The following is a 23,163-nucleotide window of genomic DNA, read 5'->3' on the forward strand; positions in this document are numbered from 1 at the left end:
ATTGTGATTTATTAAAATGGCATTTATTGAATAATTAATTAGTTGGTTAAAAATACATTATAAGGGATAACTCCCCTTTGTTCTCGGTTAGGCCATTTCTTGAATATGGGGAGTATCTTCTCGTCAGACAAAGCACAAAATTAAACAGAAAATAAACTTGTTATGTAAAAAACCCCAACATTTCAGTCCTCGGGTAGTTGGAGCCCTTGTGCAAAGAAGCAAGGTGTATGTGTAATTTCCAGTGTCCCAAGCAATGTGAAAGCAATTGTAACAATCCAGCATGTAAGCCTGCTTTCATGCTCTCATAATGGGTAATGCAGGTGATTAAATACTGTGATTTTAACCTTGGCATTTTAGTAACCCAATAAGATAGATGAAAAGGCAGTAACAAATCAGATTATATAATGATATTTCATTCTAAGAAAGTCCAGTTCCTCTCTGTAATATGTGGTTTTGTATTTTAAGTTGATCATGGTATACTGCTAAAAAAAATGCTCTAATAAGAATACGCTACTCTTTTTGTTGTAAATCTGTTTTCATGACCTTGTAAAAAAAAATAATCTGAAGTCAAATTTTCTCCACAAATACAACTTTATACTTCTTTATTGTCTTCTGGGAGAATACCGAGATGATCACCACGTTCTTTCTTGTTTGGAACTGTGCTGCATTTATCTGGTGGGCAATACAGAGACAACACGCCCTCTCTTTGCGGGGTCTTCCTGGCCTGGGAAAAGCAGATGGGTGGCAGTAGGACAGCGCGGTCATCCCCGAGGGGACGTGTGGGTCCTGGCATGTGTGGGCCAACACGCAGAGGTGACAGGACATCAGCTGCTCCCATCTGCTGCTTCCTGAAAACCCTCTGCTTCCCGGACAGTAGTTTGTATGATTTACTTTGGAAGGTCACCGGCATATTTCTGTACTCTTTGGCTACTACATAAATTTCATGGAATCTCTGTTCTCGGTGAGGTTTAAAGTGTCAGTGGTCTCCCCAGAATGTCTGTTTGTTTCTTGTGTTAATTTTTTCTCTCCATGGTTTGTGCCACATTCAGGGACCACACAGAGCAGGGAGAAAGCCAGAAGTTACAAAGGCAGAGAAAGGCTTGGAAGGCCAACTGTAATCTTCAGTTCCATCTCTGTGTATCTACTGAAAATGCAAACCAAGATAAAGATGCCTCTGATTTCTTTTCCTGGGGATACTGTCATCCTCAGTGAAGATTTTTAGCGAGCTTGGCAAATATACTTACCAGCCCATGTTTTTGATGGTTTGTGAAATAATCTGAGTCATTTATATGGAAAATTCTGTGAGTGCCTTTTCCACCCATCCCAGACCTTTTCTTCCTTCAACAGAATCCATCCCTGTGGTCATAACCTTCTGCGGAGCCTTCATGTAACAGTGAACACATCCACCTGTTACATTTAAAGAACCTGACCTGCCCCCTCAAATTTGCTTTACTGTTTAAAACATAATAACTGATGGATAATCTATCTGCTAAGAATTTGGAACAGCAAGGAAATTGGAAACAAGTTTCCAACAGTCTTGCCATTTGGTCGGTTCTTTGCTAAGTTTAGAGTCACGCACACAAACAAGTTTTGTAGGATGATTCTGCCAACCACGGAGAGAATATCACCCGCCACTGTTTACTGAGTGCCCCCCACCCCGTGTGCCTCAGCGGGGTACGGGGGCGGGCAGCCCCAGGAGGGAGCTACTGTTTCATTTTATGTCTAAGGCAACTTATCTTGAGTGACAGCCAGTGACAGATGGCATTCGTATCCAGTTTTCTGCAAAGCTCCTGCATTTGATTACTGAGTTCATGTTTTAACCACCTTGTGTGGTTTTATGATTTTACCTGGAAATCCAAGGAGGTGTTTCCAGGGCTCTGTCAGGTTGGGGAGCAAAGCAGACAGGAATGCTTCCCCCGTATGATTTGCTATGAAAAGAAGGTGCCAGTATTTCAGTGTTTGAGAATCACCTGTATGCTATATTTGCCATCTGTAATGTGTGTGTGTGTTTATGCACACATATATGTGCACACATGTATACACATACACATATGTATACATACACATGTACACATGTCGGTATCATATGCCTGTATATTAGGAGTAGCACACATTATATTTAATATAATATATGGTGATATATAATTTAATGGGCACATATTGTATTATAATATGCAGATATGCGATATGCATGCATACACCAAGCATTGATTTAATGCCAACCTCAGTACTTGAGGCTTTACTTAGATTAACTTGCCAAGCTCCCCAGGAGGTAGGAATCCTCCTGGTTGTACCGTTACAGACCAGGAGAGGGTGGTCATTGCCTAGGAGGTCACACCACTGTCTGATGTCCACATCACTTCCCCTCAGCACCCAAACCTTTCTGTGGTACCATCGCTCTAGGGCTCTGATTCACCTGTCCCCGGAATTCCTGACGACCCCATCACTGGGTAACCCTTACTAAGCAGTTTCCTGTTTGTATCCTGGGGACGACTGGCCTTTGAGTGCTAGCTGGTTTGTTAATTTAGGGTAATTACCTTACAGCTGTAATTAACTTACAGCTCTCTTGTGGCATTCCTGTCTGAAGGGATCTCCTACCCCATTGTTTGGGACCAGGTGACCCCATCGCTCCCTAGTGTCATCTATCTGGGAGGCGTGTGCTTGGATGTGACATTCACCACAGTGGGGGAAGGTTCCTGACTTCACCTTCATGAGAAACCAGGCCTAGCTTCTCTGCTGTTACTTCTTCCTGGACTGGAAGGGGGAACGGGCCCTGGCGCCCTGCAGGGATGCTGTGACCAGGTCCAACTGCTCACTCTCGGCTGTTCCTGGAACAGGTATCTTCAGTCCTCTTGCGGGACTGGGCCGTCAGACGTCCTGGGAACTTTGGCAGAAGGAAAGCTTCTCCTATCTGCTGGCTTCCTTGTTTCTTCGGGATTGGTGACTGCCAACCCCACCTCGGTAATTTTTATGTTCAGGACGCTCGGTTTTTTTCCCCGGCTTATAATTCTTCAATACAGTATTTAGGCCTCTAGGAATATTCTTACTACCGCGGTCAATTCTGGGATTTCAGAAAAATTACAGGTTATCAGGTTACCAGTAAGATGTGCCACGGCCCTCACCGATGTTGAGTCTGTCGTATTGTGGATCCTGAGACGAGCCTGGCGGGGAGCTAGCATCCCACAGATTTCTGGAAATGTCTGCTTTTGCACCTTTCTGCCATGCCGGTCTCTCATCATAAGTCTGAAAATACGTTTATGTTTTGTTGTAGTTACTTTTGAATCGGTCTGGAAAGATTGATTTTCCTTTCTAGTCGAAAGCGATTTAAAGAACTGGAGCCTCCTGTGCTCTGAAGGAGCAACATATGTAAGTGGAACTTGGCATTGAACCACAGCCCAGAGCTGACTGGCTGTAAAGAACTAAAATCGGATAGGCTAATGGGCTGTGCCGATTTCTATTTAGACATAAGTCATTTTACTAATTTCTGAGTGAGTATGGAAAGTCTCAAGTTGCTTTGAAAAGAGAAAGCTGTTTCCAGGTGGTGAATGCTCACTCTGCCCATATGGAAATTTAGAAAACTCTGGGGTTTTATTTTACTTCACCAAACGTGGCATCCGAATAACAAATAAAAAGCCTCTTTTTCTTTTCTTCTTCTTCTTTTTTTTTTTTTTTAAGATTTTATTTATTCATTTGACACAGAGAGAGACACAGGGAGAGAGGGAACACAAGCAGGGGGAGTGGGAGACGGAGAAGCAGGCTTCCTCCTGAGCCGGGAGCCAGGCTCAACCCCAGGACCCTGGGACGACCTGAGCCAGAGGCAGACGCTTAAGGACTGAGCCACCCAGGCGCCCTACCTCGCCTTTTTTTTTTTTTTTTTTTTTCCAGTTCAAAGTGAAAAAGAGTAAGAAACATCACTTGAGCACCCCTGCCCCCACCATATTTCAACCTCTTATTTTCTACTGAGAGAAAATGCATTATCTGATCTGTGGTTTCATTTATCCCTGTGCCTGTGCTGCGCACTTGCCCGGATTGTGTTCTGACCGGGTGATGGGGGCCAGCCCCCGGCCGGGGGCTCCTTTGCTTCAGGAGGTGTGATGAGAAAAATGCATCTCCCCTCCCTTTCATTTTGCTCTGAAAGCGGGTGGTGTAAGAGGAATTTGCCGCGCTCTGTGGATCTGTCTCTATCACGGCCTCCCATTCCCGTGGCCATCCCCTCGGTGAATGAGGACAGTTCACTGGATTACTCGCACAACACGTTTTCTATTAGAGAAGAACAAGGCAGTGGGGGCTGGGGGTGGGGGCTGGGGGTGGGGGCGTTCCGGAACCAGTGGTCCCCGGGGAAGGAATCCCCTGGAGCCATTCAGGCTAGGGCGGCAGCACAGTGTGTTGCGAATTTATCTTCATCAGCCTGTCAGAACCAAGGCTCGAGCTCGATCAAGCCCCGTTCTCTTCCAGCTTCGTAGCCCCAGGAGTACTGAATTCCTGGACGTGGCTCTCCAAGTGCCACTTGAAAGATGAGGGGCAGGGGAAGGGCGCAGTCAGGGCTGGCTCCCAAAGAGGAGGAGTTGTCTTTTGAATGGTGAACCTCGGATCTGTGAAGCTGGTTTTACCCCCAACTGCAAGACTGCTGCCCTAAAGGTTCGGGCACGAATATATAATATAGTGCCAATTGCACATTTCTTTTTTTTTTTCCCCTAAGATTTTATTTATTTGTTTGACAGAGGTCACAAGTAGGCAGAGAGGCAGGCAGAGAGAGAGGAGGAAGCAGGCTCCCTGCTGAGCAGAGAGCCCGATGTGGGGCTTGATCCCGGGACCTGAGCTGAAGGCAGAGGCTTTAACCCACTGAGCCACCCAGGCGCCCCCGACTGCACATTTCTTAAAGACCTTGCAGTTTGCCTCCTTCCTTTATGGGCAACTCTGCTGTGTGTAATTCTTTCTTTCCTTTCCTTTCTTTTCTCCTTTCCTTCTTTCCTTTCTCTCTCTGTTCTTTTTTCTTTTCTTTCCCTTGTTTCCTTCCTTCCGTCCTTCCTCACAACACTGTGATGGTAAGAGGGAGGTTTTCAGTGGTGAAAGTAATATTTGGGTCAAACGTAACACGTAATTGCAGAACTACTTAAAACTCAGATGCCTGTGGTTTAGAATTTCCTGTCATCAAGGAAGGCCAAAGGCAAGCTTTTCTTTTTCTGTATTCAGGGTGCCATCAGATTTCACAGAGGTTCGTCTTCTTTGCCCAGATAATTGTGTAGTATGAGTCTACCTGCTTTTGTCACCATGACTTTAAGGTCCTTGTACTAGAAACATGTGCCCGATGTCTTTTCCCCAGGACACCTTGAATTCATGTCAAGTTGTTCTCATTTGCCTTTACAGACAGCCTCTGCCTGTGGGGATATTGGTCTCACCTGTACCTCCTGTGTCTGCTTTTCTTTTTCACCCAGGCCTTCTGCCTTATCTAGTAGTCCAACGTATTCAGACCTGCCCTTCATCAGGATCTCCCCCCATCGGAACCCCGCTGCAGCCTCGGAGCCCCCCTTCAGCCCTCCACACCCCTACATCAACCCCTACATGGACTACATCCGGTCCCTTCACAGCCCGTCTCTCTCCATGATCTCGGCAGCCCGGGGTCTCAGCCCCACAGACGGTGAGTCTGTCCCCAGCCAACCCATTCATGTTTCTGCTTCATGCCCCACCTGGAACGTGGCGTGGAGCGGTTCTAATGTTGACCGAACATTTCCCATGTTCCAGACACTGGGCTGATTGCTTCAAGGGTACGATTCAGGTCAAGGTTACGGATACCTCCATGGGGGGAGGGGGTCATTGTTTCCATTACAGGGTGAGGAGAGCAGTGAGGAGACAGGCCAGGTAACTTGTAATGTGGCCCACTGGTTACTGCGTGGCAGGGATGGAACTCAAGGCCCGAACTCACGGACTCTGGACACCTTGCTCCTATCCGCTGTTGTGTCCTCTTGGCCTGGTTGCCGTCCGCACAGCGTGCAGGTGTAAGGGGCCATTCTGCTCACCTCCCAGTGAACGCTTTTCTGTTCTGCACATCTGAGAGGTGTGTTCACGCAGATGTGTCTATTAGACCGGCGCTTCTCAGATCCCACTGTGTGTGTGGACTACCCGGGAATGATGAGAAAATGTCCTTCTGTGTGGGGTGGATCTGGGATTTCTGCACACTGGAAAGTTCCCTGGTGGTGCCAGGGCTGTGGTCCGTGGACCGCACTCTGAGTAGCAAGTCTTCGAGAACATGATGGTCTAGATTTGCTCGTGCCCTCCAACCTTGACCCTGCCCAGTGAAACCTGGAAGAGGGATGTGATGGGAAAAGAAACAAAATTTTGACTTTAATTTTATTATACTCGATGCTCATTTTAAGCTCTCAAGGGTCAAATTCCTGTTGGTTCTGTTAGCTTCCCAATTAATTACTTTTCACAAGACTAATTAGAGCCATGTATCCCATAACTGTCAAATTATAAAACACTCCTTTGAATCAGGAAGAGCATTTCTCATCTCATGCACACATGCAGACTCACGTGCCCACAGTTGCCAGAATCTGAGTTAAGGTCCAGAACTATATAAGCCATATTAATGAGAAAGAGAGATTATGAGTTCTCTACAACAGCACACAGAACCTCCACCGCGCCGTCTGGGTAACTGTGTGGTGTGACCCTGAGCCGTCCACCTTTTCTCTGCCGGCCCCTCTTGGGACTGGCTGGGCATGGTGGGGAGAGGTGGGAAGCCCTGGGAGATTTCTCAGTAAATCCCTACTAAGTTCTACTTTGAGTAGCAGCTGCGATGCCCCAATGGCTGTTCCGCTCATCTCTTTCTTTCCTTGTGCCATTTGGACGAGCTTCACATTACAAAAAGGAAACAATAAAAGAGTCAGACTCAAGTATTGGATTTGGTGTCCCAATGGGGAGTAATAGAGTCATCCCCATGGAGAACTTTGGAGTTCAGAGAAATGACAACACAGGAGAAGAGAGGGAGGGGGGGTAAGGGAGGCCAGCTCACAGCATACTTGGAGTTATGCCTGGCTTGCAAAAATTTCGTTGGGTCAGTGGCATGTGGAACCTGGAGTTTAAAGCATCTTGTCACCTGTTTTCCATAGTATTTGATGATGAGTATGAATAAAACGTTCTTTAATTGTTTTTTTCTGCCTTCCTCTTCTTCCCTTTCAAGAGTCTAATTAATAATCAAAATCAAGTCACAGATGTCTCTCACATGTAGGCTAAGAGGTGCATGTATATCTGTGCCTAGACATTTTTATCATGTATAAAAGTGTGGACACAGAGAACATACGCAGCCCTATTGCTGGAACACCCATGTTTCTACATAATAATTGTAAGACTGACTTTTGCCGATGGAATGCTGCATGCTGAACACTGCTGCATTCATTGCTACCCACAGCCCTTTGGAGCAGTAAGAGGAGGAGCTGGGATTTACCTCCAGATCTTGGAGAATCTGGAGACCACCCTCAAAACGTCTCCAGTATCTCGCTGCTTTTGCACATAACTTGGCAGTAGAAACACATTATTATCCCCACTCTTACAGAGCTGACTCTTGCCAGTAAATTGCTCCAGATTGATAGGTATATTTCCTTTTTGATTTTGTAATGAGAAATGGGGGGGGGGGGAAGAACCTTAAAATTATGGGACACAAAATTGCAGCTTATCACCCTGACATGCGTTATTAAAACTATGCTGTGTCTTCCCCTCGGGAGCCCTTGGGCGCTCCAGGTAGTAGAGCTGACTCGGGCTCTCCAGCCAGGAGCTGAGGGAAGTATTCTAAGTATGTCTGGAAAGACATCACAGTGGCCTCAGTTGTCAGCTACCCCTGGAAGAAATATGGACATACAGTGATTGCATCTACAAAGTGCTTTCGTTTGGGGAGGGGGGCGCACATGGGAAGGAGAACGTGCATACATTTTAATCATTTGGAATTCTTGGCTCTTTCTTTAAACAGGCCTCAAACCTTTTATAATACATTTGATTTTTTCTCTTCCTTTTCTTCAGTTTTACTTTTCAAATAAGAGTTGTCTGGTAGGCTTCCGTGGGAAACACGGTCTGAGTTACCGATGTTTTACTAACATGAGCCATAAAAGGAATTCCCGACGTGGGCTGCTCAGCCCGTGGGCTTCGGGATGTCTCCAGAAACATGTTTTGTTGACCTGTTCCAACTAGTCACCCCGCTTTGCTTGTGTGCTCTTCCAGCCCCCCACGCCGGGGTCAGCCCCGCGGAGTACTATCACCAGATGGCCCTGCTCACTGGCCAGCGCAGCCCCTACGCGGACATCATCCCCTCTGCGGCCGGTGCCGGCGCTGGGGCCATCCACATGGAGTACGTTCACGCCATGGACAGTAAGTAGTCGGGGGTGGGGCGGGGGGGGATGTTGAACTGTGGAGGGAGACGTGACCATTAGGTGATTCTCTGACCTTTGAAACCAGAGAAGCTGGAAGACCATTTGGTGCTCGGCTTTCTTTGATTTTCCGAGGAGCTTCTCCTACTTATCAGGCCGTCCTGGGGCTCCTGTGGAGGGCTCCGGGCTACTCACAGACTGGAAGAGGCAGGCAATTGTGATTTGGCAGGTCTCGAAAGAACTGTCCTGCCCTGATTGTCCTGAGAACAAAAATACGGGAATGGGTTTCATGATGCGGACATACTTCACCCAGGCCCTCTTTGGTTTTCTCTATTTCATGCTTTAAAAATTGATTTTTTTTCCCAAAGATTTAGCTATTATATTTTAGAGAGAGATAGCGTATATGAATGGCAGCAGAAGAGAGAGAATCCTCAAGCAGACTCCCTGCTGAGCACAACTGGGGGTGGGCGGGCTTGATCCCAAAACCCTGAGATCACCTCCTGAGCTGAAACAAGAGTTGGACGCCTAACCCACTGAGCCACCCAGGAATCCCTAAAAACTAATTTTTTAAAGAAACCTAGACTCCGTTTCTACATTTTTTTCCCCGTGGCTTTACTTTGCCTCGTATGTTTTCTTTACATTAAAAATCATATTTCACTAAGACCTTTTCTCTAGGAAAAACAAAAAGCATTTCCAAGTCAGAAAGAGCTGTTTTTAGTGCATAATGGTAGAAGATAATGGCATCCTTTGATGTTTTTTATATAGCTTATTTAGGGATCCCTGAAGGCTTATGGTGGTGCCTTAGGGTCACTTATCTAGACATAGACAAATGAGCCTACGAGTATCACGGTTCAGAACATCCAAGAGTTCTTATTTATTCACATTCTTTCAGTTCCATTTGCCGGGTGTCAGGAAGTGAATGCGAAGCGTTGTCTGAGAGATCCCTCAGTGAAAGCCTCTTCCCTTTGACTATGACAAAGGGTATGTGGCTTTGAGAAAGGCGTATGCTGGGGGAGGTTTGTTTGTTTCTCCTGGTGGCCGCACTTTTTCATCTACAATCTGTTTGGATTCTTCTGGGACAAAAGCGTGTCCTGGGCACAGCCTTCAGGCTTGGAGTGGAGAGGGGGATACTGGTTTAGAGTGAGAGCTACGGCCTCCATCTTCTTACGGCCCTGAAGGAACTCGTTGAGTTACACGGGGTCCCAGCTGGCGACGGTTTCCGGCAGGAAGTTCATTACCACAAAGCAAGAGAAACATGCTCCCTTCTGCGGGGGGGTTTGTTGTTTGGCTTTGTAGAGTCAAGAGCTTGGAATTCAGAGTCATCAGAACCACATTTCAATTAGGGATTGTTGGAAACGAAGTTCAGGTTTATTATGCAAATTCGTTATTTAAAACTCTGCAAATAAAGAATGAAAATAAGGGAGCATCCTTGGAAGGTCGGCCCGCATTACCTTCTACATTTGATGAGAATGTGTTCAGTCAGGCAAAGGCGGTTTTTATCTAAATAAAGGATGAAGCTACCCTTTTACTTTGTAAAAACTAATTAAAGGAATTTTAATTTGCCTGAGTATATGGTAAATTGATTGTCATTAAGTAGGAATTTAGATGTCCTATCATTCATCACATAAAAAGAAACCTCCTTTCTCTTTGTCAGAATTTTCTTATTAGAACAGAGAAACAAAACAATTAACAGAAAGCCAGATTGGAGAGATCTGTGTTGGAACAATAAGAATGCTGGTCTTATGTGTCAGAGGAAACGGTAGGATCAGTGAGGAACTGGGCGACTTCTCTTGCAGCGGTCTTCAAAATGTTCTCCTTGTGTTTTAGCTGTTCCCCTCAACAGGGGATCCCAAATCACCGTTCCAAAACGCTGACTTTCTCGGTTTCCTTGGTTATTAGGGGGTTAGGAGGAGCATATTAAAGGGTTGGGAAGTGCTTAAAATACTACCTTCCTTCTAAAAAAAAATGAAATAGCATTTAGTTAAACATAACATAAAGAGTGTGCAAAGAATTTAAATCATAGGTGACTTTTCTAACAGAGAAGCAGAAACTCTTATAGATCACTACCTTGGGTGTGGCCCTGCAGGGCAAAGCCTAGAAGCTAGCTGGTCACTCTCATCCATTGTTAACGGATCTTCCAGAGTCCTCAGTTGGCAGAAACTGCAAGAAACTAGTGTTGGATGAGCACTTGCCTTTTAAACGTGCCAACCATGGGCATACCTGGGTTTCTGCCACCTAAGGGCAGCGTATTTAAATGTTGCATGTTAGAATAAGCAAGTCTGCTTTATGGATCTAATTCTGTCTTTCGGGATTAATTACCTTAAAAGCAGGAAAGCAAGTAATCCCGATGAGGAACATTCTAGAATTGAGGGCTCCTGAAAACCTCATTATTTGTATCGGTGGAAACTGACCAATGTAAGAGCCCATCCTGGAGGGAAAAACAGAGAGGAGCCAGACCAACCAGGCCGTGGGCAGCAGGAAGGCTTCCTTGGAAGGGATGAAGGGAAGCCTCTGGACTCTGGCTTTGGACGATGTAAGGGGCCCCTAAGACCTCTGTTGCTTCTTAACATCAGATGGCCACCTTATCTAATTAATGATATAAGAAATTAGAGGTGTTCCAGGCATCATATCTATGTCTAGTGTGTCCTGTTATTCTTAACTCTGCCACGGATCCCTGAGACCCATCGAGAAAGGTTATCACTGAAGGTTATATGGAAGTAGACAGGAAGTCTGGAGTCCTTGGAGTCATTTGGAAGTGGAATAGATTTCTTCATTAAAAGACTAGGGGCACCTGAGTGGCTTAGTGGGTTAAGCGTCTGCCTTCAGCTCAGGTCATGATCCCAGGTTCCGGGGATCGAGCCCTGTATCGGGCTCCCTGCTCAGTGGGGAGCCTGCTTCTCCCTCTCCCTCTGTTCCTCTGCTTGCCTGTACTCTCTCACTCTCGAATAAATAAATAAAATCTTTAAAAAAAAAAAAGAAAAAGAAAAAAATCTGTGATGAAATTAGCCTCTCATAGTGAGTAAATGTGGAACATTTCTGTGTAAGGCAGATGTATAATAAAAGTAAGATGGTGGTTTAAACACTAAAAGATGTGTATCTAGCTGGGATAGCTATATTGGTACTAGCATGGCCTAAATCAGGCTCATAATGAAATTACTCTAAATGAAGAAACTCAATTTTGAATGTGTCTGAAAGAAAAATTTGAGGAGGCACCGTATTCATCTTTCAAATCGGTTTTCCAGTTTTATACATGGTACTAATTTCCTAAGCTTCATTTTTGAGATTTATTTCCTAAGCTCCAGTTTGCGATTATTTCAGATAAAGTATATCTATTTATTCTGTGATACTACCTATAGTCTCTCTCATATCCATCGATTTCATTTCATGATCTCGAAGCATGTTGGATTGTTATCTTGTGTCAAGGTCCATGATGAAGAAAGTATTCCCATAGAAGTTGCCAGAGACCAAGTGCCTAGTCTGTCTCCTATAAAGAAGGCTTACCTTCTACTTCGGCGCTCTGTGTACCACAAAACTGTAGTGTCCCCTTAGGCAAGTAGACCCGTACTATCAAATAAAACCCCTCCATTATTACTCAAAACGAATTATGTTTCATTTGCTCCTTATGGAGTTGGATTATGTTCTCATTCATTCATTCAGCTGTAGTTTGATGACTTGATGATGGACATGTGACCTTAGAAGAGGCAGGAGTGTGGGCCTCTGGGCCATATGCATTGTTGGTCCCTGAAATTCACATCTCTAGGATCTACCAAACTGAAGGCAAAGAGGCATTTCATTTTCAACTCTTTAGGTAAAAAACATTGTACCAAGTTGGCATGCGTTGAAGTGTGAGTTACTAACCTCCCGATTAGAACTTCTGGAGGAATCTTAATAAAGACTGAGATTTCTAATAATAAGTGCTTTATTCCCTATTATTATGACTGGAGAAGCAAGGTCCAGAGAATTAAAATAGATTCATCAATTCTCATAATAATGCTTACATGGTCCTCCCCCACCCCTGACCTTGGAACACCTCCAAACGAACCACATCCTGAGATTGGGAATGTTTATTGGAACTTATTCTTCTAGGTTGTAGAGAACTGAGGCAGGGTTCCTCAGTCTCGGCACTCCTGGGGAGAGAGACTTCTTCATCATGGGGGGCTGTCCTAGGCATTCCTGGGCGTTCAGCAGCACGCCTGGCCTCTACACACTCGATGGGAACTCACCCCCTGAACTGTGATAACTGAATGATCTCCAGATGTTGTCCCATGTCCCCTGGAGGCATAATTGCCCCCGATTGAGAACCGTCAATTTCAGATAATGCATTTATCAGTGTTTTAGTAAAGCTTTACGTATACGTGGATCAGATAACTACCAAAATCATGGGGAGATGAGAGCATCACTAAGCTGAATTTCTAATCTCCGGGTGCTTTAATTCATTTCCTCCTTCGGCTCATTGCCTTAAAATGGTGTGTGTTGGGATGGGGAGGGGTGTGTCGTGTAAACTGTGGGGACCACTGTCTTTGTCGCTTGTGGTGAATTAATGATGGGAATATCTAAGCAGCCGTCAGATTCATAAATCACTAGAAATGAGAGGGATAACACATAAAAGTCTTTCCCTTTTGTTTAGCAATTTATCATTTTGCCTGCACATTAATAAACAGAGCTCCCCCGAGGTAAGCCCAAGAAGATAAATATTTCTCCCTAATTTCCTCAGTGGTAGCCAGGAGACCACAAGTGGGCAGAGAGGCACTTGTCACTGCAGGTTGCTGGCTTCTTAGCTGTCCCTTCCTCCAGCCAGGCCCGGAGCAGTGACTCACAGGTGTGGAGTTCCAACCGCAGGTAACTGGGTTCTGTTCTGTTTCTGCAACAGGCACGAGATTCCCCAGCCCCAGGCTGTCAGCCAGGCCCAGCCGGAAACGTACCCTGTCCATATCACCGCTCTCCGATCACAGCTTTGACCTTCAGACTATGATAAGGACGTCTCCCAACTCCTTGGTCACGATTCTCAATAATTCCCGCAGCAGTTCGTCGGCAAGCGGCTCCTATGGTCACTTGTCCGCGAGCGCCATCAGGTTTGTATTTTCCAGAATCCGCGATGTATTTCTTTTTATTAAAGGGGCAGCGCCCGAGGGGCCCGCCTTAGCGGGACTGATGCCCTCTGAGGGTGACAGCGATGGCACGACCTCGGGCCTGACCCGGGATGCCAGTCAGATGCCTCTGCCGTGAATTCCAGAGCCAAGGACTGGACCAAAACTTTTTTTTCCCCCAGACTTGAATTAGTAGCCTGTATGCACATCCGTAGCTATTTCCTTATGATGGAGGCCGCTGTGCAGTGAGACTGGCGAGCCTTCATCCAAGCCCCTCTTACTCATTATAGTTCTCTGGAGAGAAAACCCATTCATACCTGGTCGTGCAGCACGTGGGAGGAGGGACAGAGCAGAAGACAGACAGTCAGACATGGTGTAATTCACATTTGTTAACGACGGGGGGAGGGGGGGGGAGGGGTGCATTTGAGGAAGAAAGAAAAGGCGTCAGCAGGATTTCGAATCTAAGGAAAAAGAAACGTGATGACATAGGAAGGCACGTCTCTCCGAGGAAATACGGCAAACCAAGATTTCCTTGTTTTCCTACTAAGCATTTTTAGCTTAATTTGAAAGCCTTCTGCTTTGTCATCCTCCCTCGCTGGGGGACGAGAACATTTTGACACTTCCTTTGTTGAAATGCTTTCTGTCTGCTCCTGCATGGGAAGGTACAAACGCAGGCTTCTGTGAACACGCTTACCATAAAATATTTCTCGCCGCTAATGATCAAACATGGGCTGATGTCAATAAGTGGGAACGAAAGTAAGCCAAGTGAGGAATTTTAGGTGTGTTTAGTCTGCTTTTATCAGCTAATCACTTACTGATTCGTGCTGTGCTAGTTACCAAATGGTTGTTTCAGGCATCAAATTAGATCATGTCCTAGTTCATTAATTAGGGAACCCTGCTTGTCGACTTCGCTTATCCCTTCCCCTAAGTTTTTCCTCCCATAAATTAAGAGTTCAGTTCCTAGCGATCTTTTTGAACTGGAGTTTTGCAAACTATGGGTGATTCCTGCCGCAAAGGCAAAGGCAAAAATTCCTTGCTTTGAGTAAGTGAGGGTTTTGTTACTGGTATGTTTCTCTAACTGGACAGTAGTTTTGGTTCTTTGTTGAGGGGTGCCCCACGATGGACATACACATTAGGGAGACCCCAACCATCTGGGGGAAAACCATGTTAGCGGTAGTGACGCGCATATTTACTAGAAATGGTGTGTACCTCCATTTTTTCCATAACGTTCTCAATTACACCTGTAATCCTTTGCTTGTTCAATTACCAGCAGTCCTCTTCAGCACACAAGTTAGTGTTTAAATATCATAAGCCCTAGGTTGATGTGAAATCATTTTCTTCTGCTTTTCTTTGTTCTTTCAATATGGTCATTAAAGGGTAGACACGGAGCAAAGCAAAAACATGGCTGATGTGACCATCATCAGGACATAGATGGGAGTCCTGGGGTGTCTTCAGGACTAGCCAACTTCGTCACCAGTGGAGGCTTTGGAGCTGGGCACATCTGTAGTCAGATTTCAGCTTTGCGACCGCCTCTGCAAGCTGTCCTTGCCTGTTGGCTCTCCCAAGTCCAGGCTTCACACTTGTAAGCAAAAGATGAGATAGCCCCTATAGGATAGGACACACTTTATCAAAGCCGGTGTGTGTGCACAGTGCCAGGATGAAGACCCCAGCTGGGGGCCAAGTCCTGGGAGCGCTGGCCCTGGAATGGCCCATCCGGGACCCTAGTAGCATGGCCCAGCTGGGCGACCCCTGTGATCACCCCAGGCTCTGAGGAAGGGTGCCCATCTCGGAACTGTGGCCTGGCTGTTCCGGCCCTCCACAGATACTCCCAACATCGTGCAGACTGCCAATGACCGCAGCTCGCTTTGCTCAGGTTATGTAACGATCATGTGGCTGAACTAGAATTCATAGCATCAAAGTAGTAGAAATACGGTACACCAGGATATTCACAAAATAATGTTCTCACAGAATTCTGTTCACACAGAATCACTGGTGAGCATTGATTTCTCTCGCTTCTCCCTAATTTTTCCCCTCTGGCTTTCTACCCACCTAGCTTGACATTCTCCAGTACGTCACAGCCTCATGGTACAGATGGTCACAACATTATCTGTCTTAATTCTTACCCGCCCCCCATCTTCTCCTGCCTTCTTGATCTGCTCACCTCCGCCCAGGTGACCTAGTACTGGATCCTGACTGGGGTTGATCATTTTCCCCTGCCTCCAAGGAGCTCCCACAGACCCTGCCATTCTCAGTAGAGCTGGAAGAAGAGGTTTGCATCCATAGTCATGGGCCCAGCCACTGTGCACTCCTGTTCTTCCTTTGGGTCCTTTCCATTCTCTCTTCTCTCTGGCAGCCTGACCTCTCACTCTCCAATATTCAGCTGGTGTGTGTTGGGACCAGAGGTAGCTTTGAATGCACATAAGTAATGCAGATAGCTCAGAATGACATCTGCATGGCATATAACGCGATGACTAGAATAATTATCATTGGTAACATTTGCCTGTCCTGTAGTGCTTTGCTTGCCCTGTTCTTAGTTCAAATTTGTCAACTAAAAACCGACTTAAGGAATCATCAGTCAAAGTGGTAGGACCACTGGGAGGCAGGGAAAGGGTGGAGGTGTGAGCAAAGGCACAAAGGGTCGCTAACTTTCTCTGGAGGGAAAGGCACAGGAGCCAGTGTGGACAGAGGGTGCGTGCAGTCCGGGCTGTGGACCAGCCAACAGGGTTGGGACAAGAGGCACACTCCTTATTTTTGTGCCACAGAGATTTGGAAGAACGTTCTGTTGCCCTTGTTTTACTTGTCCACATAGTGGGTCTTTGCAGGAGAAAGTTGGAGAAGGTTGCATGCCAATCTTCCAATGCCCTGCTTTGCAATGGACCCCAGGCATGTTTGACTTTGGTGCTATTTTCTGGGGTCTGACCTACAGCTGGTAGAGGCGTGCAGTGTAACGCTGTTGGTTGAGTTGCCAAGATGGTGTTCCATTTGAAGTCAAGCATTCTGTCTTCTGAAAAAATGCCGTAGCAGTGATCTCCTTCGCACGGCATTCTAGTTCAGATGTTACCCTCCAAGAGGCTGGTAGTCACATTTGCCTCTGTTTGAAATGTCTGCGTTGACCAGCTCATCTAAGAGTCTGCTGTTTGTTTCCCCTCTGCTAGAGTGCGACTAACAGAGGGCCACGGGCCTTGTTCATGGCCGCATACCACCACCCCCCAAAACACCTGTGCCTTCTCACCTTGACACCACTCAAAGGTTGTTTCTTGAGTGAAGAAATGAAGGAGCGCTTTTTTTAGGGGGGACAGGGGCAGAGAGAGAGGGAAAGAGAGACATGCACTCCGTGCAGAACCTGATGTGGGGATTGATCTCACGACCCTGAGCTGGTTCCTCTCCTGCCCAAATCCAGAATCAGCCGCTTAACTGACTGAGCCACCCAGCTGCCCCTGAAAGAGCTCTTAAATGAGTAATCAGAATTCTCATCAGCCCTTTTATTAAAGGAACTTTCTATGTGTCAGATGAATAATTCTGGTTTTTAGGTTGTTACAGTCTTTATGAAGAATATGTTACATGTCCATAGGTTGAGAGCTATAGAGAGATGGAGAGATGGATACAAAATGAGGGGTTAAAAAGCAAATGTCTATCCTTGAGTATGGTTCTTATGTTTATGTATTTAGCTAGTAATTCTGTAAAAATTGCTGTAAAAATACTGTGGAAAGCAAATATTTATTCACAAAAGCCCCTAAGCACACTCAGTTATGTAACACTTTTCAACCCTGTGGTCCACGTCTACATCACAAATCCTACCCTTTTATATCATAACTGAAATGACCATTCTGAAAACCCCATGCACTTGGAAATGTCGTTGTGAACAATTTGACTGTCTCAAGCAGTTTTGACTTGTCCATCCCCCTGAAGACTCCCATCTAAGCCCAGATGACTCACGTTTATCCATTAACAACCTGTAACCTCCACTCCACATAGGTTTTGTAAATATAATGGCAATATAGTGGAAATACCTTTGCCTCTGCTAATACCTTCCCCTAGAAATTACACCACTGTCACAAAGAGGAGTTTGGGGTGACCTTCCTCTTCCTGTAGTCTCCTTCCAAAGGTAAATGGAATGAAGAAATGAGTAACCCACTCGTTTACAACTCACCAGTTACAGTGTTCTTGCTTTGAGTTTATGGCTAAAACGAAGATGAGATTGTGTCCTCAGTGGTCTCTGGTCTGGTATGGTCAGGACAGACATCTTGATGAAAGTGGGAGTCGGGTGCCACAGTGGGACAGGTGTCTGCAGCCAGCACCATGGCTGGGACAGTGGGCTGTGTTCTGTGTTCTGTGTCCTGTAGTGGCCATCTTTTTCCCTGGAGGAAGCAGATGTCTCTTGCCACTTACCAAGGCAGGAGAGGAACCAGCTCGGTCTCCAGAGCAGCTTGACTTTGGATCTGTTGATACCCTTTTTACACTGGGTGGGTCACAGCAAAGAACAGAGAGTAGGGGAACACAGTGCCCAATGACCAGTGTCCCGAAACACTGATGACATCTTCTGAAAGTGGTGACAAACTTCTTCTCCCCCAGCAGTAGCCAAAGTGATTAATACTGAGAAAGGTAGTTTTTATTGCCTCTCGTATGTGGCTATTGGTTTTAGAAAGCATTTCATTGAATCAGTTACTCATTCATCCCCTCTCGTATTCAGCTGCATGTTCAACTCTGTGTTAGTCACCGCGCTGGGCGTGGGGGCTACTGGGATGGATGAGAGGCAGGACCCCTACTCTCACTGAACTCCTGAAGGGAAAAAGGCTCCAGTCAGGTACGAATGAATGAGTGGACCAGATGAGGCCACGGGTTGGGAAGAGCTTGGGTGTTGAGGGAGTGTCAGGAATCCAGGAGATGGAGGGCAGTAAACAGGCAGGCAGGGGCCCGGTTAGGCACAGCCCTCGGCCCCTGCTCTGGGAACAGCAGGAAGCCTTCCAAGCTCCCAGCAAGGCTGAATTGTTTTCAGGTCCAAGGAACTGATGCTCAGGGAGGCCCAGTGAGCTGCTTCAAAGAGAGATCCCACATAGGCAGAGAGGCAGGCAAAGAGAGAGGGGGACGCAGGCTCCTCACTGAGCAGAGAGCCCAACACGGGCTCCATCCCAGGGCGCTGGGATCATGACAGGAGCCGAAGGCAGACGCTTAATGACTGAGCCACCCAATGGCCCCAGTATGCATTCCTTTTGAAGGATGTTTCCAAAATTCACATCTGAGCAAAATACAGCAACCTGAGCAATTGAAAAACACATGTTTGTAGGTAGGTAGCATTGACCTTATATTTAAAACAGGACATTTCCTAAGAAGGCAGAGGCACCCTGTGTCTGTCACTCTTCACACCGGCAGCAGGTGGTGAATAAATATTTAGGGAGTGATTTTCAGCAGCATGAACTTTCAGTGTCCCCACTAACAGGTCATTCTAGAAATTAAATACAAATGCATGGATTGATCACAAGGTTTCTGTACAAACGTTGGCTCACATTACTTCCTTGGTGTGAGAAAACAATGTGGTGAAAGTGAAAAATGATTATGAGTGTCAAAGTTCCATGTCTTGATTATAATAATATCTAACTGTCTAGTTGCAAAAAATATTTTATGCTCTGGGACTATAAATGAGATACATAAAAAGTATTTGGTTAAAACTTACTGAATTGATACAAGATTTTGTGTGTGCATTTTATGACATTTATTTCGCTTAACATTTTCTTTCTAATTGCACTCCAAATGTTACCTGGATTGAGGGTAGTTGCTGAGATTCCCAGGTAGGAGACTTCCTGGTAGGTGAGGTGTGACTATGCTGTTTATTGCTCATGAAGAGACAAGGCCCCATTTGCAAAACTTGGCCAACTTTGCAAAAAGAGTATCGACAAAACTATACCTCTGATTTTTGATAGAGGATAAATATATCAAAACTTTTTCAAAGTTTCAGACTTTGGGAGTTTTCATTTTATTTTATTTTATTTTTTTAAGATTTTATTTATTTATTTGACAGACAGAGATCACAAGTAGGCAGAGAGGCAGACAGAGAGAGGAAGGGAAGCAGGCTCCCTGCTGAGCAGAGAGCCTGATGTTTGGCTCGATCCCAGGACCCTGGGATCATGACCTGAGCCGAAGGCAGAGGCTTAACCCACTGAGCCACCCAGGCATCCAGGGAGTTTTCATTTAAATCTTTGGAAAATAGACAAACTTGTTCCCACTCAGACAACACTATGTTGATCACTGTTAGCTCAGAGCTGAACATAGAGTGGGAACTGACTGTGAGTAATTTTATGTCCGTGTGCTCAGAGCTCTATCCCTGAGTCACCACAAACACAGAGGAATGCTCCTTTAAGGTATTTTATAAAGCAAAAAATTTGTATCTGTCAATCTGTTCTAATGGGTAGAAATTATATTGGGTGGCTGAGGACATTCTCCACGCTAGAGTCAAGGACCTAAAACCCTTTTTTCCTTTTCTGCTCTTGAGAAAAGTAAAGGCCAAATTAATACTGAAATTAATTTCTTCTGGCTTGATAACTGTTGTCTTAGAAGAGTGCTTCTCGGAGTGTTTTGCAAGGATCACTAGTTTCTAGAAGGTTTTCTTATGACCGCTGCAAACTGTTTCTGGGGTGGGACACTTAGAGGGCATGTCCCATGGTGACTGCCCTGCGAGAGTCCTCCAATGTGGTGACTTGAGCTCTTCTTTCTCCTCACCATCGTAAGACTTCCTTTCAGCCTGTTGTCTGGAGAAGCCTGTGGCCTAGTTAACACCTTCTTTGGGAAGATGGGGGCCACCTGACACGTTTTCTCCTCGTCTCATTGACTAAATATAGATAAATCATTTTAAGTCACATTATCATAAATGTTTTGTGTTTTAAGTCACCCCATCTTTCCGATAGTCATTTGGAAAAGAAGTGAAAACTAAAAAACAATGGTTTTTTTAAAAAATTATATTTAAAATGTCAAATACTGAGTGAAGAGAATGCAGAAATCAGATGATAAAATTAAGCTTTCTTCATGGGATCCACAGGAAAGAATAGGGTGAGCAGAAATATAAAAAAGTTTGAGGTAATAAAGCTCAAGTAGACCGAGTTTTAAATTAGATCATGTCCTCCTTTGGAGGACACAGGAGGTTTGTCAAAGTCCTCAACAACATCAGTAATTTCTAGGAAATTATGGAATGATTCTTTTCAGGGTTTCTAAAGGTTAGGATTTATTTTTTCTTCTTAATTCTGACCTCTGTAATCGGCAAAGACCGTTCAGCCGCTAAAGTTGTCTAGAAAGACATGAGTCTGGCTTTGTTTAGACTGTTTTACAGACGCATTGTCAAATTGTAGTTTTCAGAGGAAGACATGGTTTTCTTTGAATTGACTCTTCTGTGTGTGATCGGCCCCAAGGACATTCACATCGTAACCCCAGAAATGAACAGGCCTTTTACCTTACAGGCAGAAGGAATTATGTAGCTGCGATTATGGGAAGAAGTTTGAGATGAGATTATCTGGGATTATTCCGGTGGCTCTGATGTAATTAAAAGCATCCTTATAAGAGGAAGGTGGGGGACCAGAGTCAGAGCCAGGGAAGAAGATCAGCCAATATGCAACCATCAACAGAGGACGGATCGGCCTCTAGAAGCTGCCGGAGACTCCACAGAAATGCAGTACTGGTTTCACGAGCCAGCGAGAGAGGAAGCGTGTGTCGTTTTCCGCCGCTCAGTTGCAGCAGTAAATGGACACTGTAGTACGCTGAAAAGAGACTCGGTCGCTCAGGACTCCGTATCGAGGGCCTGCTGTGCACCGGGCAGTGTTCCAGGCATCAGCGGGTCCACCCCGTTGGGACCTCAAGGTCTAGAGGGAGACAGGACAGACTGTGACCTCAGAGAGTGCGGGTGTGGCCAGGGAACAGAAGGGTCCAACAGGAGAATGTGATCGGACCCGCCGTGCAGGGGGGCTCATTTGGATGGGGCAGGGTCTCAGAAGGCCAAGACGCAGCTGATAGAAAGGATGTGACCATGCTCCGCTCTGGAAGGATGTGGGTGGTACCTGTGGCCCGGGGGGACTCTCCTGCTTCCCCCCCAACCAACACCCCACCCCCAGCCGCCCGGGACCCTGAGGTGGAGCTTCCTAGGGCCACTTACTGTCAGAGAGTAGGGGTAGTGGCTGATCCCCGACTCCGCACCTGTGGAAATGCCCCAGTCCTTCTTTCTGTCGTCACTGACATCTCCACGCGGTGCTGGGACGTTGCCCATCCTTGGCTTCTTCCTTCCAAACCCTCTGTCCTCCTCCATGCTCTCCTGAGAGCGTCCTTGCTGATGCTGCGACACTGCCGAGAGCGACGTGTGTCATCGAGTCCTAAAGAGGCTCTGTGACCAGGAGGAGCAGGCAGCTTGCCACAGCAGGGGCTCTGCGGGTGGGGACCCTGCCTGCCACCGCAGGAGCCTGCCATCACCTGCCTTTCCCACGTGGTGGAGAGAGCCTTCCTGTGGCCAGCTGCCTACACTCTGAGAGGCTCAGCTGGTGCTTATCGTGTCCCCTGGAAGCCAAGACTGGACATGGATTTCGGAGAAGGTTTGTTCCTGGCACCTGCTTTTTATCTGCAGGAAAGCAGCCACAAGAGGGGGGTGGGACATTCCCAAAATGTATCGAAAGCTGTCCCTGCCTTTCCCGATGTCTGCTGAGGTCAACCTGAGTGTATCTGAGGACGGGACCCACAGCAGGAAACCCAGCCTGGCTCTCCTTCCCTCTGACACCTTTTGAGAAGTAAAAATGGACCCATCCTGCCTGCCCAGGAACATCTGGAAATCGCTCATAGACACAACTGAGGGCATGTTCCGCCTCTGAAATGTTTTCTCTAGTGGCCCCGAGCCTTAATCAGGTCCTGACTTTTTGAGCCCCCAAACGTTGCGCCCTCCGGCATTAGAAGGGCCCCTTCCACGCCTGCCCCACCATGTGGGCTCAGGAAACTCCGCGAAGGTGTCTGGAGGCTTCCTTGGACTGTGTCCCATTGCACATATATGTCCAGTGGGGTCTTTGGGCTTTTGCTTCTTTAATGAGTAGAATAATGTAGTTGTACTTAGTCATGCCCATTCACCAAAAGGGAAAGGGGTGGGGTGTTAAATCATTGTGGGTTTTCTTTTTTTTTTTTTTTTTGATGAATGGCTTGTACACCGAAAAATAAATTGGACAAACTGGCATAGAGCTCAGTGAACATGAAATCAGCTATTAGAAGAAAGCTTGTGAACAAATTCTGGGGCAGATATGCATCTTTTGATTAATGCCCTATCAGTCATCCACGCAGCTACCTTAGCGGAGTCTTGCCGTAATCATTCACCGTTGCTTTCGGAAACGGGCAGAAACTATCGCACTGCAGAAACGGAATATTATTACTGATTTCTCCCTAACTTGCCATGAACAATGACTGTTTTCAGCACACTCCTGCTCGCCTTTATTATGGAGTGACAATGCGGAATGAAAGGAGAGTTCCTCCAAGCTGGGGGAAATTCTCTGAGGGTAATCTTAATGATATTCAGTGTTAAATGGGCAAGCTATTGTAAGGCAAGGTTCTCTGTAGGAATAATAGTAATGTAATCCCATTGAAGCAGCCTTTCATGGATTGTCGTCAAATAGGCAAAATGTGGAGTCACATTAATGAACAGAGTATATCTTCAGAATTATTACTTAAAGTTGTTGAAATGGTGTGAATTTTGGTATTGTAATTATTATATT

The 23,163-nt window shown here is 46.0% G+C and overlaps 1 protein-coding gene across 6 annotated transcripts in view; it reads left to right on the forward strand.

Annotated features, from left to right (window-relative positions):
* Positions 1–23,163, forward strand: part of GLI3 (GLI family zinc finger 3) — a 266,798-nt gene that overhangs the window by 172,907 nt on the left and 70,728 nt on the right. For all 6 annotated transcript variants that reach the window (XM_082692494.1, XM_082692492.1, XM_082692490.1 and 3 more), the window contains exons 5-7: positions 5,436–5,638; positions 8,209–8,355; positions 13,225–13,426. In XM_082692494.1, coding sequence (XP_082548620.1) covers positions 5,436–5,638; positions 8,209–8,355; positions 13,225–13,426 — 552 coding nt within the window. The remainder of the gene's footprint in view (positions 1–5,435; positions 5,639–8,208; positions 8,356–13,224; positions 13,427–23,163) is intronic.

This window comes from Mustela nivalis (assembly GCF_964662115.1).
Source record: "Mustela nivalis genome assembly, chromosome: 12".
Lineage (NCBI taxonomy): Eukaryota > Metazoa > Chordata > Mammalia > Carnivora > Mustelidae > Mustela > Mustela nivalis.